Here is a 17,350-nt window from a genome sequence, read left to right on the forward strand (position 1 = left end):
AATTCGAAGTATTTCAATGTTTTTTATATTTTATCACTTCACTGCACTTTAGAACACAAAATGTTCACCAAATTTGTACACTAAAGTCCATTAAATAATAAATTGAAACCATTAAAACAGATCGACCATGCTTCCCGTTCAACTACCCTCCACGGAATCTTGCGCACATTTAAAATAAAGTTTGTTTACACTTTGACAGCAATAGACTGACATGCAAGGTGACATGTCAATGAAGTTTTCAGTTACTGTTGCCATTAAAAGAAATTAGTACCATTAGTTTTCCGCAACATGGCGAGGGTTTTTATGTTCCTGGTCAGGCTATAATCCGAAAGTTTCGATTCGATATTGGAACGACACGACTACCGGTTACCGGTAGCACTCCTCTACTAGCAAACTATTTTTGCAAAATGGTAACATTGAAGCCGGGTGGGGTGTCTGTCGGACGGACGTTTGTCAAATATGTCATGTAAGTAAACGTCAAAGATGAAAGAAAATGATTTTAAGAAGACACGGCGGCGTGGCGTGATCGTTTTTATCTAGTTCATTCAATTTTGTCGCGCTGTAGTGTCGAACCGTATAGGTTTTGACTGCGGCGGATGCCTCGTCACCTCGAATAAATAGTCAACGTTACCGCGCGGCGTGGTCATTACAGAATATACTATCAAAGAGGCAGTACGCCTCGCCACCCCTTCGAAATATTGACGTTTTGTCATTTGTGATATAACGATACACTTCGTATCACGATAATTTTTAGGTTAAATCATCTACCTGTGATCAGTGTAACTTTCTGAGTAAAAGCAATTTGCTGAGTGCCTGCCTGTTTCAGTGAAAGACTTTTGGACTAGTTTACATACAAATATGGAGTCAAAAATGTCTTACAACCTGGACGTTATGCCGAATTATTCGTACGTTTTCGAATTTGAAAACGAATTTCAACATAATAAGTATAGGGAGTGGATGACCGAAAACTGGACTGTGGCATTTTATTATGTGGGAGCTTATATGGCTTTTATTTACGGGGGTCAATACTACATGCAGAATCGCCCCAGGTAAGTCTCATAATCCTTATTTACAAGGTGATACTATGTACATAATGCCTGATAGCACTGAACTTGACAGGCATCAGTACTAGAATACATGTGACCTCATACCAGCGCTTGTGTAAAACAATTTATATTGTAATCCTATTTGTTTATTGAGACTTCTCTTACCGTGCTTATATTTATTTAAATATGATTTTACATACGATACAAATTATCATTAGTAAGAGTAGTCAAAGATTAGAGTTCCACCGGAGACAAATTATTAAATACATATAATTAATTATCCGATAGATTTAGTGGCCATCTACTTTGATGCCTTGGTTTGGTATTAATGTATAATTATGCTTTATAATTTCATTCTGAACTATCTGATTTTAAGCAGGTGCAAGTTTAATATCTATTGCTAAGAATTTCAGAATTTACTAATTAGTTTATTCTTACAATTCTTTGAAAATAATTAGTAATTTAGCAGTGCTCAGCAGTTCATAATGGACAGGGAAATATTGAAATAAATGGAAAAAACAAGGAAAACCAGATACTTAAACATATATATTAGCTTGAGTTTTTGTAGTATATTTTATAAGTGATAAAATCCAATTGGAATAACACGTCTCAAATTGGCATAATTTAAGAACTTTATCATGGAATACCTACCAGGCCTACAGGCCCTAACTTGATTTAGGTATTAAATAGTCACTAAATCAAAATTATTCTTAACTTAAAAGAACTCATCAAAACTTAGAACAATAAAATATTTTTATTTCATTTTTAGAAATGTTTACACTTAAACAATTAAATTACTTAAGTAGGTACCTACTGCTTAATCTAATTTCATAATAGTCATAATAATAGTTTAGTAGAATTAAATTCATTCATTTATGTGTAAATGTTAATGGTATGCAGGGGAAATTCAAATACTTATGTATTGAAGTATGCTAAAAATACATAATATGTACATGACAATAATGTCTCTATTATCTCTAATTAGCAAGTAAAAATAAATGAGCATTGTAAAACTTTTTTTGTGTACTGTAATTTTTTTTGTTTTGAATAACTTTAGGTACTGTTGGTTTTTATTTTAAACTAGCGGCCGCCCGCATATTCGCACCGTAGACACGGTTGAATTTTGCAAATCTCACCGTAAAAACCATCCTTGAACTTCAATGAACATTAAAAAAAAAGAATTGGATAAATTGATCCAGGGGTTGTTGAGTTATGTGCTTACCAACACATTTTGGGATTCATTTTTATATTATAGAAGATAGAGGGTTAATATATCAATGTAAACTTATGGCTATAATACTTTTTGCTAAACAACATTGACTGACACCTAGTACATATTTTTTATATAAAGTTAGTCATTCAAAAATATTCAAGATGTTTTTAAATATTAATATTAAGTTTAGATCATCATAATATTAATATCCTAAACAGTTTTTCTTAAAGACAAAAAATTTAGTCCTATTGCTTTTGTAGTCCAAAGTCAAACTGTATTGTTCAGCCTATAATAAGATTGAATTGAAACTTCATTATTTTATGTTTTCATTAATAAGTTGAATTAAAGTAACACACAGCTGCATAATATTTTGAAAAATTGCATTTAAAATATGTTATTACAAATTAAAATATATGAGAACAGACAATTTATTAAATAAAAAAACAATAAGCTTTTTAAATAGTTGATAGACAGGTTTCTTTTTTTTACAATCTAAGTAGGATAATATCATCAATATTTTAAATGCCAATGATATTTAATCTATTTTAAAACTGCTTGCATATTGTTGATTTAATTAATATAAAAATAGCTTTTAAGCAGATTTATAAAACTGTTATATAAATAAAATAAATCTGTACATGTGCATGTAAAGTGGTTCAATAACTGACCAGTGACCACTTTGATAGTATAGTACAAACTCTGTATGGTTAAGAAGAATTTTAATCTATCTTATTTATTAGTAACTTAATTTTGTTTGTACCTAATAGGGGAGGACACTGTCGTCCATACTACAGGCAAATGCCTATTTTGGAAGACAGAAGACTCACTCAAAATTGTAACACTTTTTTCTTGCAATAAAGACATTTATTATTATTATTATTTATTATTGTTTAGGATAAAGGAGGTAAAGTGTTAAGTGCCATTTACGCAACTTCGTCTTTAAAATCGTTTTGAATATTTTTTCCCGTTTCCACAATATTTTTCATTGATGCTCCGTCCGCTCCTATTTGTCAAAGCGTGATGGAATATAGCCTTTAGCCTTCCTCTATAAATGGGCTAATCAAATCTGAGCATTAGTTCCCGAGAAAAGCACGTTCTACCAAACAAACTTAGCTGTAATAAAGAATCCTCACGCGTCTCATTTATAAGACGTTTTTTTAACATACTACTCGTCAAATTATTATTAAGATTAGCGGCTGCCCGCGACTTCGTAGGTACGCTTGAAAATAGTTTGTAATTCCCCGTTTTCGCAACATTATTTTATACTGCTCGGCCCCTATTGGCCGCAGGGTGATGATAGCCTAAAGCCTTCCTCGATAAATGTGCTATCCAACACTATACGATTAACTTATCAACAATTTCAGAGTTATCATTTTTATTTATAATTTAACTTGACGGGTTTTGCTAAGTATTTTATGAGGCATTTAGATAAATTTTAGCAGTTTTTATTATCAGAGTAGATAAGACAAAGCTGAGTAAGTTTTTAAACGAGTTTGGTGATTATTTTTGCAAACTGTATATTATAGAGCATAATTTCATTTCTATTTCATCATTTATGCTATCTCCAAAACTATTCATTTCAAATCGTTTTAGTCATAATAAATACATGAAAGTAGGTAAAATAAGCGACCATAGGATGTGGGAAGGTTACGTTAATTCCAAAATGGCTTCATAAAACGTCCCAACATTGTGGTAACAAGGAAGGAAGGACGTTTATCTTCAAAATAAAACACCAAAGGCGTAGGATCGCGAAACAAAACACTGGCAAGGAGGTGGGGGGTAGTCACTTTCGTTCATGGGCCGGGAGGGGGGCGCCAGATGCAGCGGCTTGTGAATGGGCCTCCGCATCCGATCTGCAACGTTACGTAACCGTTTTTGGCACGCTTTTCCAAATTCAAAGCCAGATAAAAGTGACGTAATTTACCGGCTTGTGGGTTTTTGGTATTTTATGAGCATATTGATTGGCATAGGTTAAGTGCCTTTTTCCTATAATGCGGATTTCGGCACGCGTGCGGATCTGGTGACGAAACGAACTCGCGATCCGAATCGGATCATCCGATCCACACGCGTGACGAAATCCGCATCACAGGATAAAGGCACTAACAGTTTAAGCGTAGGTAGGTTATGTACATAATGTACATTATAATTAAACTAGTTACTAGGTATCATGTGGTTATTGAATACCAGACCACATATTTAAGTCTATGATTCGAGAATGGTACAAATATACAATGATTGATAATCAAGTTATTATTGAAGTTAGAAGAAGAATCAATGAAGCTTTTCAAAAACTTATTTACTTATTAATTTTATACAGACTTTTCCAATATTTGTAGAAATATGCTGTAAAAACAAGCAGTAGGTAGGTACAAAATAACATTTTATTTGAATTACTTTATAACGACATTTCTAAAAACGCTTTGATTTTTTGCAACTATATGTATTTTCATTTTTCACCATTGTTATTTGTGTTGTTTGTTTATAATAACCTTCGTTGAATACAAAAATAATAATCTAATAAATAAAAATGAATTGATTTTCGTTAGTCTGATTAAAACTCGAGAACGGCTGGGCCGATTGAGCTGATTTTGGTTTTAAAATCTTTGTCGTAGTCCAGGGTATGTCTAAACGGTGAGCAAATACGCGCGCGATATTGTTTTTCTGTGACAGACAAAATTCCACACGGGCGAAGCCGCGGGCGGAAAGCTAGTATAAAATACAAGGACAAAAATCTGAAGACACAGTTCATCGATTTGCGTCATTGAGGTTTCCGTTTTTAGTGACAGTTTACAAACACTGCAACTACTGCAAGAAAATGACAAAATTTTTAAATAGGTAGAAGGTAGGTGTACAGACGACAGCACATCAGGCAATACATTTTCGTTGAAAAGTCGCCCTTATCGCAACTACGTATGATACCACAGTGTTTACGTTGACGTGCTGTCCACTGTACATATTATTAGGCATACAAGTAATTAACATTACGAAAATTTTACTTGTAAATTATCTTTCATTTAGCTTTCAACACATAATAGGTGGGTCGTTCTACTTTTAAGGTCTTAACCATGAAAAAAAATAAAGAAAGCTATTTAGTACATTTCATACGACTGAAATGTAGGAAAATTACCATAGATTCGGTATCTGTAGACCAGCAGCTCAGTTTTTTATCAAAACTTATATTTTTTTGCGTTTTACTAGACTACGATGGAAAAAAATGTCTATCCTTCGTCACGAAATTCAGTTGTTTAAAACTCGATAAATTAAAAGAAATTTCAATAGATATTTGCATTTATTATTACAAAATCTCAGCTTAAATCAGTCTTGGACAATTGGTAGTTAATCGTTATTTTAATCAGGTAACAATTCCATAAAAATCAACAGTTTGTCCCTTTCGTCACATTTACACCTTTAAAACTTAACAAAAATCAATTATTTTTCTCTTTTATAAAGTTATATTGAAAAAGTAGTATTACACACTAAAAACCAAGTATTACACGACATAAAATGAGTTACAAAAAGAGTTAACACTGGCATTTTTGTTGTTTAAGAGATAATATTTATTAGGGGACGAGATCAAACTCTTCGTTACGAAGGAGACGTAAATGTGATGAAGTAGACATCTAACACTTAATAATCAATCTAACTTGAAAACTAATGAGTGTCTCAGCCATTTTTCATTAAGCACAGGCATATATTTGCTTATTACTAAAACAGATAATGAAAAATATGAGGAAAATCAGTAAAAACCTACACAAATAGGAACTGAAACTAAGAGTATTAAGGAAAAAAATCATTTCAAAAACTGCTTCAACTGGTTTACTAAACGAATACAAAATTCGTATACCTTTTTCTGAGGTGTTTTTTAGTATTCTTAACATATTATCTAACTGCACAAAAGACACATCGTTTAGATGTATGATCACCTGTTACGAAGGATACGTGTGACGAAGTATACAATTTTCCAAAAAGATCAATAATAATCGTAAATAACGATAATTTGGATCGAAGACTATACTTTATCTTAAAGATTATATAAAAACAAATTATGTTTACAGTAAAACAATTTAAAATTCGTTAAATAAATACCAAAAACCGCTGTGACTAAGGATACGCCCAATAAACACACGCCGCACAGTGGATCGAAATGGCAATAAAGTGGACATAGGGATTTTTTCCGGAAAATCGAATTTTAAAAATTGCCAATCGATAGGCCTTTGCTCACTCATCACGACATGTCATATCACATTTTTCTCTAAACCTTATACTTTAGCTTAAAAAAAATAATTTGTGTTTTTTTTTGTATGAAACGAGACATAAAGTGCTAATTTTCTCCGAAGACCTGCTAGATCGTGACTTGAAACAACCTAGGTCGTTATAACTGCATTATTTACTAATATTCTAAGCTATTTCCAGCTGCTCCAAACCGCAACTTGACCTGTTAAACGATTCCGAAAAATAATTAAAATTAACTCTTCTTGTAATTGTATTTTAGTTCTTTTCTTTAGAAAAAGCGTCGATTACGGTACTAGAAAGTGATTTTATCGTTAGGTGACATTGTTATCTATTCTCAGAATCTGTTAAACCCTTTCTTGCCTATCAGCACATGACTTTAAAACAACAATGAAGTTATTCATACCTCGTAAATAACGTATTTTGCGAATAAGCAGACAATGGTCAGGGGTAGGGGTAAAAAACAGATAAGGATTGTTTATTTGTTTTAAATTTAGTTTGGGCTGTGTAACGTCATTAATAACATTCAACTTTTAATGCGGTTTTTAACATGTAATTACAATGGAAGCTATTGTGAATAATATAGATTTGTTCGTAATCTTAATAAATACCTTAAAACCTTTCATGGACAGTGAGGTACTTTATAATCACCTTTAGCAGAAAATGGTACATTTGTCAGAAGAAAACAGTGTTAAGTTAAAAAAAAGTTTGCCGGAATTTTTGTACTAATCTTAATGGACGATGGACAAACTGTCATCTATCTCTTCCCCAATTTTTAAGAAGAAACAGTGATTGGCTTGAATCTCCAATTAACTGGGTCTGGCAACTAGTTTTTTATGAAGACAAAATTGAGGAAAATGTTGGTTCAATTACTGAACCTAGTGAAAAAACAACGTCAAATATAGATGCAATTACCGAAAACATGCCAACTTCTACACTACATGCTTTGACTACTTCCTTTATCCCGAGGAAACCGTTACATAAATTAACTCAGAAACAGAACATATTCCTCAATTTTGTCTTCATCAAAAACTAGTTGCCAGACCCAGTTAATTGGAGATTCAAGCCAATCACTGTTTCTTCTTAAAAATTGGGGAAGAGATAGATGACAGTTCGTCCATCGTCCATTAAGATTAGTACAAAAATTCCGGCAAAACTTTTTTTACTTAAGAGCGTTTACGCGAAGCGCGGCGTTTCAAGGGGCATCATTGGAAATGATTCGCGCGCGGCGTTTTTTAATAGTTTTCAAATGTTTATAGCAAAACAATAACAATGAATTATATATCGTTTCAAAGTAAATATTTTAAAGAAGATGTTGTTTTATTATATTAAGCTATTTAAATGTTGAATTAAAGAAGAATAATGGTATAAAAATCACTTTGATTTTTGGGTGTTTCACGTTCTTTGAATTTGTGATTTCTTATTGTAAAATGCTTAAATCTAAGAATTTTCTCAACTGACTATTTGCCTAAGGACCTATGCTATAGGATATAAATGTTTGTTATATCGTTTTCACAGTATTTTTTATAAAAATTTCAGCTTGTAAACTGACGCTAAAGTGGAAATTTGAAAAGCTGTGTGGACTTATCTTGATAGAATTCTTAAATACTATACTAATCGAAATATTTTCTCAACTAACTATTTAGACGACGAAATTGCCTAATTATTTATGCCTATAACATATTTGTAATGTAACTGGTTAATGATTGTAACGGGTTGAAAAAGGCGTAAACGCTCTTAACACAAAGGTGATTATAAAGTTCCTCACTGTCCATCAAAGGTTTTAAGGTATTTCTAAAGACTACAAACAAATCTATATTATTCACAATAGCTTCCATTGTAATTACATGTTAAAAACCGCATTTAAAGTTGAATGTTATTGGTGACGTTACACAGCCCAAACTAAATTTAAAACAAATAAACAATCCTTATCTGTTTTTTACCCCCACCCCATACCATTATCTGCTTATTCGCAAAACACGTTATTTACGAGGTATGAGTAACTTCATTGTTGTTTTAAAGTCATGTGCTGATAGGAAAGAAAGGGTTTAACAGATTCTGAGAATAGATAACAATGTCACCTAACGATAAAATCACTTTCTAGTACCGTAATCGACGCTTTTTCTAAAGAAAAGAACTAAAATACAATTACAAGAAGAGTCAATTTTAATTTTTTTCGGAATCGTTTAACAGGCTAAGTTGCGGTTTGGAGCAGCTGGAAATAGCTTAGAATATTAATAAATAATGCAGTTATACCGACCTAGGTTGTTTCAAGTCACGATCTAGCAGGTCTTCGGAGAAAATTAGTACTTTATGTCTCGTTTCATACAAAAAAAACACAAATTATTTTTTTTAAGCTAAAGTATCAGGTTTAGAGAAAAATGTGATATGACATGTCGTGATGAGTGAGCAAAGGACTATCGATTGGCAATTTTTAAAATTCGATTTTCCGGAAAAAATTCCTATGTCCACTTTAATGCCATTTCGATCCACCGTGAAAAGAAGTGACAAGCTGGCTATGTTAAACACTTGATTTGAGTTTCATAAATAAAAGCTACAAACACGACTTGTACGATCTGGTCAACCTTAGGCACATTGCGACTTTCCACATTGATTGTTAAATAAAAATAAACCTTGCAGCTATTAAGAAAATTGGAATAAGCTACTTGATTCTATGATAGACAAGGAGTAGTTAATTCTTTTTTTTGCAATTATTGTTGTAATAATTGAGTCACAATATCAAAATTACTTTTGAAATGTCGCTTATTCGGTTTGTTACTGGTACACCCACCCTAGTATTAATCAACATTTTAAGAGCATGTTCTAAAAATATAAATATTTAGACAAATTAACAGTCACACCCGCTATCTAGCTAGCTCCAAACTAAGTTTTCTACATAACGGCAAATAATTAGATAGTCTAATATACAATGTCAAATGTACATGACAACGAGTCTAAATGCACTTAATTTAAATGTTTCCATTACTTGGTAATTTATACATGTTTCTTGGAAGAAACAAAGCGATAAAAAGTATTATTGCAACGGATGGCCGTATCTCGTTAAGAAGTTAATTTATTTTACATACTTACTACATTATTGTGTGGTATTAAGAATCGGTCGACCGATTACTGAAAAAAAAAAACTGTTAAAAATCTAAATTAAATCAAATCAATTTCTTAAAAGCAATCTTTGAAAACTCTACTTTTTGTTTTTAGTTGAAACCGCTCGGCATCTGAAAAACGTCGATTTCTTTCTTTATAGTGCGACTCTGAAGTGCTCCTTTTACTTTTTAACGATATGGTCTGAGAATCGCGCCACCGAGTGAAACTACTTTCGCTTGGCCCGTGGCGCGCTGTCCTAGTTGGGATCACCTAGCTGGAACCAGTAGTGACCTGATAGGTACTAGCCTATATTGTTATAGGCAGAAGTGTTTCTAGATTATTTTTCTGGTTTAAAAAGCGACAATAGCATAGTCGTACTGGCCGAGTCGTGATTGAGGAGCCCGGTTGCGAACCTTGAACTATTGTGGTTAATCCACTCGTAACAAAAGCATATTATTTGATTTACCATGAGAGCTTAACGGGACTTAATTATTTTTAAAAAATCTACTAATTAAAGAAATAGAATAATGCCTCTTTAGGAAGTGAAATGGAAAGTTGTCTGCCTGTTATTAAATCGCGAAAATTGTGTCTTTTATGAAAAACAATAGAAATCGTGCTTTGCAGTGGCTTTATTCCATCCAGCAGTAGGATGCCATTAACTGAAATAAAGTCTCTCCCATCCCATTTAGTTCTAAATGTTTTTTAATTTGTAGAGTCGTTATGAAGTTTGATATTTCATGACATGGCATGTTTCCGTTTTACACGGTAACTAGTATTATCGATGAATAACCTACATTTGTATTTATCTTACCCTTTATCGCAATGATTCATACATACATCTATATTTGTGATTTACGATAGTAGTCATCGGCGGCAAACAGACCCCTCTTGCTACTTTTAAATGTAAAAATAGTTTTTTAGTCAGGTTCAATTAAGATTTCTAATTTTTATGGAATATGGGACCACTACACTACGTTTGTGTCTAGTAGAGTAAGGCTACATCTCAGAATATATGTAAAACGTAACTTACTCTTTAAGAAACCTTAAAAATAAAATGAAAATGACACGCAGGAGTTTTCTTTACCTTTTTCGCTGAAAACGTAAACAAATGTTCAGACAATTATGTAAAAAAAGTTATCTTTGGACTCTACTGACAATACATAAGACCCTGAAACTATTTTCCCTTCCCAAAGTTAAACAGATTTGTTTTCTTTCTCGTCTTTCAAGAAATCCTTAAGTAAGATTACAATTTAATGGCTCACCAAAAACTTTCCATTCGTCCATTAAAGGATACCTTGAACGTTCTTATAACATTTTCATTTTAGCATCTTGTTTCTGAAACATTCTCGGTTAACATTGTTTGCCTTATTCAGGTCTTAAAGGAATCCCTTTGAAGAGCCAGATAATGGCAAAATAATTAATAAGTTGTTTTTAAATTTTAGGGTTCCTTACGTACTTAGAAGAAAGTCCTCGTGTCTTATTGTCTCGTTTGTAAAAGAAACATTCTTTGAAACAATTGATGAGTAGGATCTGTTACTAGGGAATGGGTGGAGCTAAATATCAAAAGAAAATGTTACACTAACTTTATTTTGCGATAATATCTAAGTACATTAATCCCAGATTAGATAACCAATTGCAATTAAATATCGGGTATTATTTATATCTACGGTTACTCGGAAGGAGTTCAGAATGAAATACATATTACCAAAACTTGTTTTAGTACCTATCAGTCAGTACAATAGACCACAAACACGTGGAGCTAAACACGGGCATATTTTAGTTAGAATAAGTGCGATTTTGCAACAAAATAAACTATAATCTGGTGTTTCAGCGACTGTACGATATCAGGTTCAGATAACGTTATATCAACGAGTATAATATAACTGGTACTGCACGTGAACGCGAAACACTTGTTTTGCCAGACAGTGGAAAATATTTTTTTGCTAATAGAACTCTGCGTCATTGACAAACAAAGGACATCATCCACGTTTCATATATTTTTGGTCCAAAATCAAAAGTGCCGGCCAACAAAAAAAAGTGCTGTATTCTGACAGAATACGTCTGCCTTAGCATTTGTTACTATGGCACCAAAGCCGTAGCTCCACTGTGCGTCGAGTATTTGAGATCTAAAAGTCATCGACTATTCATACATTTTTTGTTCAAAAACAAAAGTGTCGGCCAATAAAAAAAAAAGTGCTGTATTCTGACAGAATACGTCCGCCTTATCATTTGTTACTATGACACCAAAGCTGTAGCACCACTATGCGTCGAGTATTTGAGATCTAAAATTCATCGACGATTCATACATTTTTTGTTCAAAATCAAAAGTGTCGGCCAATAAAAAAAAGTGCTGTCTTCTGACAGAATACGTCCGCCTTAGCATTTGTTACTATGGCACCAAAGCTGTAGCACCACTGTGCGTCGAGTATTTGAGATCTAAAATTCATCGACGATTCATACATTTTTTGTTCAAAATCAAAAATGTCGGCCAATAAAAAAAAAAGTACTGTATTCTGACAGAATACGTCCGCCTTAGCATTTGTTACTATGACACCAAAGCTGTAGCACCACTGTGCGTCGTAGTATTTGAGATCAAAGTCAGTCGTTTCATATATTTTTAGAACTCAAATACTACGATGCACAGTGGTGCTACAGCTTTGGTGCCATAGTAATAAATGCTAAGGCGGACGTATTCTATCAGAATACAGCACTTTTATTTTTTGGCCGGCACTTTTGATTTTGGACCAAAATGGATGATGTCCTTTGTTAAAGTAGTTTACGAATGTCGAACATGTTAGATTGTTGATTTGTAAAGATCAATAAACAATCGATAAAAACGACTGTACAAATGTCAATTTTCCAATCGCTAACTTTCAGTGTCAATATTCTGAATCTAGTAAATTATTCTTAAATTCAAACTCGAGTATAAATTCAAGGATGTGCGCTGAGAATCTGTGATTTGCTACTTGAATTTAAATATTTAGATTCCAGACCAATCGCGTTTCAATTGCTTCGCTCTAAATTCTAGGTTTAGTATCATGCTGAACATTGGACAGCGGATTAGATATTTTTGGTAGAAATTAGCACCTTCCAAAAGTATGTTTACCTTCACGTTCGTGCAAAGTCTGCTAGATTTCTTCATCTTTCGAAAACACATGACTCAATCAGATTTGCAGATTATCTGTAATTCATGTCGTAACTATTCGATGACGCATATTATAAAGTTATGTGTAAATACTTTATCTTCGATTGATATATTATTCGTAGTATAACGTGTAATATGTCCAAACACGTGTTGTTTATGATTTAAATCAATTAATTCATTGATAATAAAATTAGTTTTTACACCTCAAGTAATTAATTATCAAGTGAAGGTTATCAGGATAGCTTAGTTTTTACGACTATGTTTTTAATCGTAGTGTACTTTCTTGAGAGACCGAAACCCAACCACGGGTTATTCCGTATTCGACCCATGATAACTCAACCCATTTCTTCACTCATCCCAAATTAGTATTCCTAGCTCTACCGATTACAGAATTTCGTTATTCTACCCAAATGCATTCCTCACTCAACCCAAAGTAAATATACCAAAAACAAGTATGGATAGCAAAACAACGTTTACTATTTGTCCAGAAATTTAATTATGATAAATACATACTAGTACATTTATTTTTATTTAAAAAAAAAACATCACCTACATGTTTGATAAAATATGATAAAATTTTAAGGTAATTAAGAAACTTTGGTCAAATCATACCGCTCAAAACTTATACCGCGGGATTAGTTGTCCGTCCACATGAATACTTTTATTAAGATTTATAGTGGATTTATAGTAGTTTTGTATTAGATTCAAATTATGTAAGTTATGGTTCCTCTTTAATCTGTGATTTTTATTATAAGATTTTAAAAAAATGTATCTACTTTTTGTTTTGTTATGAAAAGTTATAGTTCTAATTGCATGTAGTCATTATTTTATTTGTGTCCTTTTGTGAAAAACGTTTTTCAAATATATTATTGTATCAGAACTCCTGTAGTTTTATTTAATAGCACGATCTTAACACAAAAATTAACTGAGCTTAAATTTCTAAAAATATATTTTTATTCTGACCGTACATATAAATCTTATATTTTTTAAGTGGTTTTAAAATGGGTTGAGCTAGGAATGTTTTTGGGGTGAATAAGGAACATAAAATTAAAAATTAGTTGTGGGTAGAGTAAGGAACAAAATTGGGTTGAGTAAGGAAAATAATGAGTGGGTTGAGTTTGTCGTGGGTCGAATACGGAATAACCCAAAACCACGCGGATTTAGTTGCGGGAAAAAACTTATTATCGCCTCGACACTCGAAGCATAATATAAAGGTTCTCGTTCAGTTGTTTTAAAGTATTTATAGGCACTTTGTTAAATATTTCCTGTTGTGCGTGATCAAGGTGTACTAGGCCATAGGATGGCTGGAGGAAATTACAGCTCGCAGACTGCGGAAGGGCGAGAATGGAATGATATAATAAGCAGTGCGCTGTGATGATATGCAGAAAATATTGTAAATATTAATTATGATTGATTCTTTGAGCCTTGAGCCTATGTGGCGAATGTATAATAATCATAATTTTAATTAAATGGGAAACTAACCAATTAAAAAGCCAACTTCCCGATGTTTATTGTATAAAAAAACAATAGTTAAACGCCTAATTAGACGTTCGTTAAACAGTAAAATTAAAATAAACTACGCTTCTATACACCAAATGAAAGAACTTCGTGTTTCCATAGAAACCAAAATATCATAATGATAATAAATGTGTTAAGCTTATCGTATTCCATCACTCGATAAAATGATTAATCGAGGTAAACCTAATCGATTTGTTACGGCCGCGGCCGCGTGGAGTCAGTGAACACTTCGCGTCCTTTGGTAGAGTCAAGTTCATTGCTGACGCGGTACTGACCAGTTTTCAACTGGATTTATCGATGTTCAATGTATACCTGCTTGGTTGGTGAGGTCGTCTTGTTAGTTTTTAGCAGAAAATATTTTTGATTATGCTATGTGTGTGATAGGAGGATGTGACTGGATGACATAAGCAGGATGATTGTGCCATGTTGTGGCGATATTATCAGACTATCACTATAGGTGATACACATTTTTTTCTTGAACCTTGTGTGCTGTATTAACTTACGATGCTTATAGAATAGATTTTCCTATCCTATTAAAACTGCTTTGCTGAATTGCTTTCCCTATTACATACCCTAACCATTAGCAGATTTATTCACGCTATTCTTCTTTCTTCGACGTTCAATAAAAAGCCCTTACTTGTAAGTCCTTGTATAAGCACCGAAATGAATTTGCCAAGGGCACAACAACATTATTGAGGAAGTTTCATTGAGGTCGAGTGCTGACGGGCCAATTAATGAATTAACATTCAAAATCGAGAGTATATTAATCGATTCGCGAAGAATGACGTTCGAGAAAAAATTAATTTTGAGGTCAACGCATCAGTAATAAGAAAAATTTGAGCTGAGCTGAGCATTGAACGGAGCTATGAAAACATTTTTGAGTTGGCTTTTTGGGCAATTCATGGCACTCCATGGTTATGTGAATATGTAGTTTTTTGAAAAATAAAAATATTATAAGACAAATATTCATTTACGCACAATACTCATTTTAAAATGTCTATAGTCGATTTTAGAGTCCAGTACCACAAAAGAAAAAACAAAAGAATATTAACGCATATAGTCCCCAGTAGGTCCCGTCAAAAACAGTGACGGGACCTACTGGGGACTATTTTATCTCCCACTACTTTGTAATAAACGATATTGAGATGTAGCTGAAGCTATACCTTACGGAGTTACTTGTAAATGAAACGTCTTGTTCGACTGTAAGTAGGTACTACCTAAAAACCGCTTTGTTCAAAAAACATTCTGCTGATAACTATCAATCAATATGCAAACAATTCATTGAACTAATAATCCCTTCTTTAATCCACTGTTTACATTGATACGAATAGTAATTAAAGATTGCTCATTTGATTTGATTAAAGATATTGAATTGACACTTTCAATCCTTTTTATCTGTATAATTAATAATTATCAAGTAAATTGCTGTACAAGTTGGTTGGTTATAAGATCAGGGAAAAAATCTTCTTGAAGTAGACTAAGATTTAAGTTGCGAATATAATTATCTCAATATTAATTTACCATTCAATCAAAAACTTAGATTACCAATTAATCGTCGTTGTACAATTGTTTATAGGTACTGTACTTTGTTTACAATTACAACTCGTTATTTGTTACAAACGTGCCACACTAGTAGTAGTAGTGACCTACGAATACGTAATAATTAATCTTCCGTGTAATCGCTAGACATGTTCGTCAATTAACGCCGATAAGAAATTCTATTAAAAGCAATTAACATTTTTACGCTGACCGATAACCAAACTAGACCATACTAATTAGTCAATTAATCATCGGTGTAATCGGATCGGTCAATCGTCATATCACATGTAAATTAAAACAATGATGCGTCATTCTACGTCTAGTGTACAGTCGACAGCACTTTATACATTTTTATTGTAAAATCGAACTTATTAGAACTGAATAAGATATCCCAGTGAAAGGTGTGAGTTTCTTCTTTCTTGTCAGTATTGCACCCGCCGATATGTTTTCCCGAAGTGCTAATAGAGCAAACTTTATTTGGGACGTACAGAGTGACCGACCCGAAAAGGAATTTCAATTTTGAATTTGAAGTATTCCCGATGTACTGTCGTCTGTACTGTACATATCGGTGACTTCATTTCAAAGTCATAGTTTTAATGTCAAAATAATGCTAGCGCTATCTTACTAATCTGTGATTCATCATTTATTTTTACATGTTACATGAATGCGTCAGGAAACTGAACCGTAATTGTTTAACCTCGTAAGCCCGGATGTGCATCAGAAGGAACTAAAACTTTGTAGTCAGTAACGCCGAGACATTTTCGGAGGTGATTTCGAAGTATCGCCGGATGTGCCTTCAGAGGAACTAAAACTTTAGCGATAAATTTAAGTTCAAAAATTCGCGCCAATCGAAAAAAAAGAGTGATAGTCTATGGCTTAAAGTATTCAAAATCAGGTATCCAAACTTATTAATATAAAAAAAACAAAACGTCACTGTCAAATTATCATTTTCGTTTGACAAGGTGGTTTGTCCGAGAAGACGTGATGTGCGATTAATTTTTTTTCTTCGCGTTAACGTAGTTTAATTGCAAAACTGATCAGTATAATTTAAGTTAAAACACTGCTAAACAAGCAAAAAAATTATTTTTCCCAATTTGAAGTAGTTTTGTAAGATTTTTTTTCGTTTGAAAATAATAGTTCTTTGCAAGGAACATTCGGTCTTGATGGTGAAAGTTTTATTTTTGTATATTTTTTCTATTGAGATGGAATTGAGTACTGGACTTTTAAAATTATGAAATGATTGAGAAAATTTACCATGAGAACGTTCTGATTTTTAGTTTAGTAAATATTATAATTAACATGAATTTTCACTTTACTTCTTATACATTCTAACCTATCATTAGTGTATGTTATAAAACCGATAGTACTTTTAAAAGTACTAATTATGAAACATTAAATAAAATAAAAACCGTTGTACCTTTTCAGTTACATTTATTAATATCATTATTGTATCTTTATGTAGTTATTAATTTATTAAGAAGGTTACATTTATGTTTTACTTTAAAGTATAAAATACAATTTATTTACTTTTCCTTTTTAAAGTCTGTAATACCGAAT

At 32.6% G+C, this 17,350-nt stretch overlaps 1 protein-coding gene across 1 annotated transcript in view; it reads left to right on the forward strand.

The window, feature by feature from the left end:
• The first annotated feature begins 504 nt into the window (after positions 1–504).
• The window catches only part of LOC135071256 (very long chain fatty acid elongase 6), a 53,993-nt gene continuing 37,147 nt past the window's right edge, over positions 505–17,350 (forward strand). The window contains exon 1 of the mRNA XM_063965040.1: positions 505–1,049. Within this exon, the coding sequence (XP_063821110.1) occupies positions 859–1,049 (191 nt within the window). The 5' untranslated portion in view covers positions 505–858. The remainder of the gene's footprint in view (positions 1,050–17,350) is intronic.

The sequence above is a fragment of the Ostrinia nubilalis genome, chromosome 4 (assembly GCF_963855985.1).
Source record: "Ostrinia nubilalis chromosome 4, ilOstNubi1.1, whole genome shotgun sequence".
In the NCBI taxonomy this organism is placed as follows: Eukaryota; Metazoa; Arthropoda; class Insecta; order Lepidoptera; family Crambidae; genus Ostrinia; species Ostrinia nubilalis.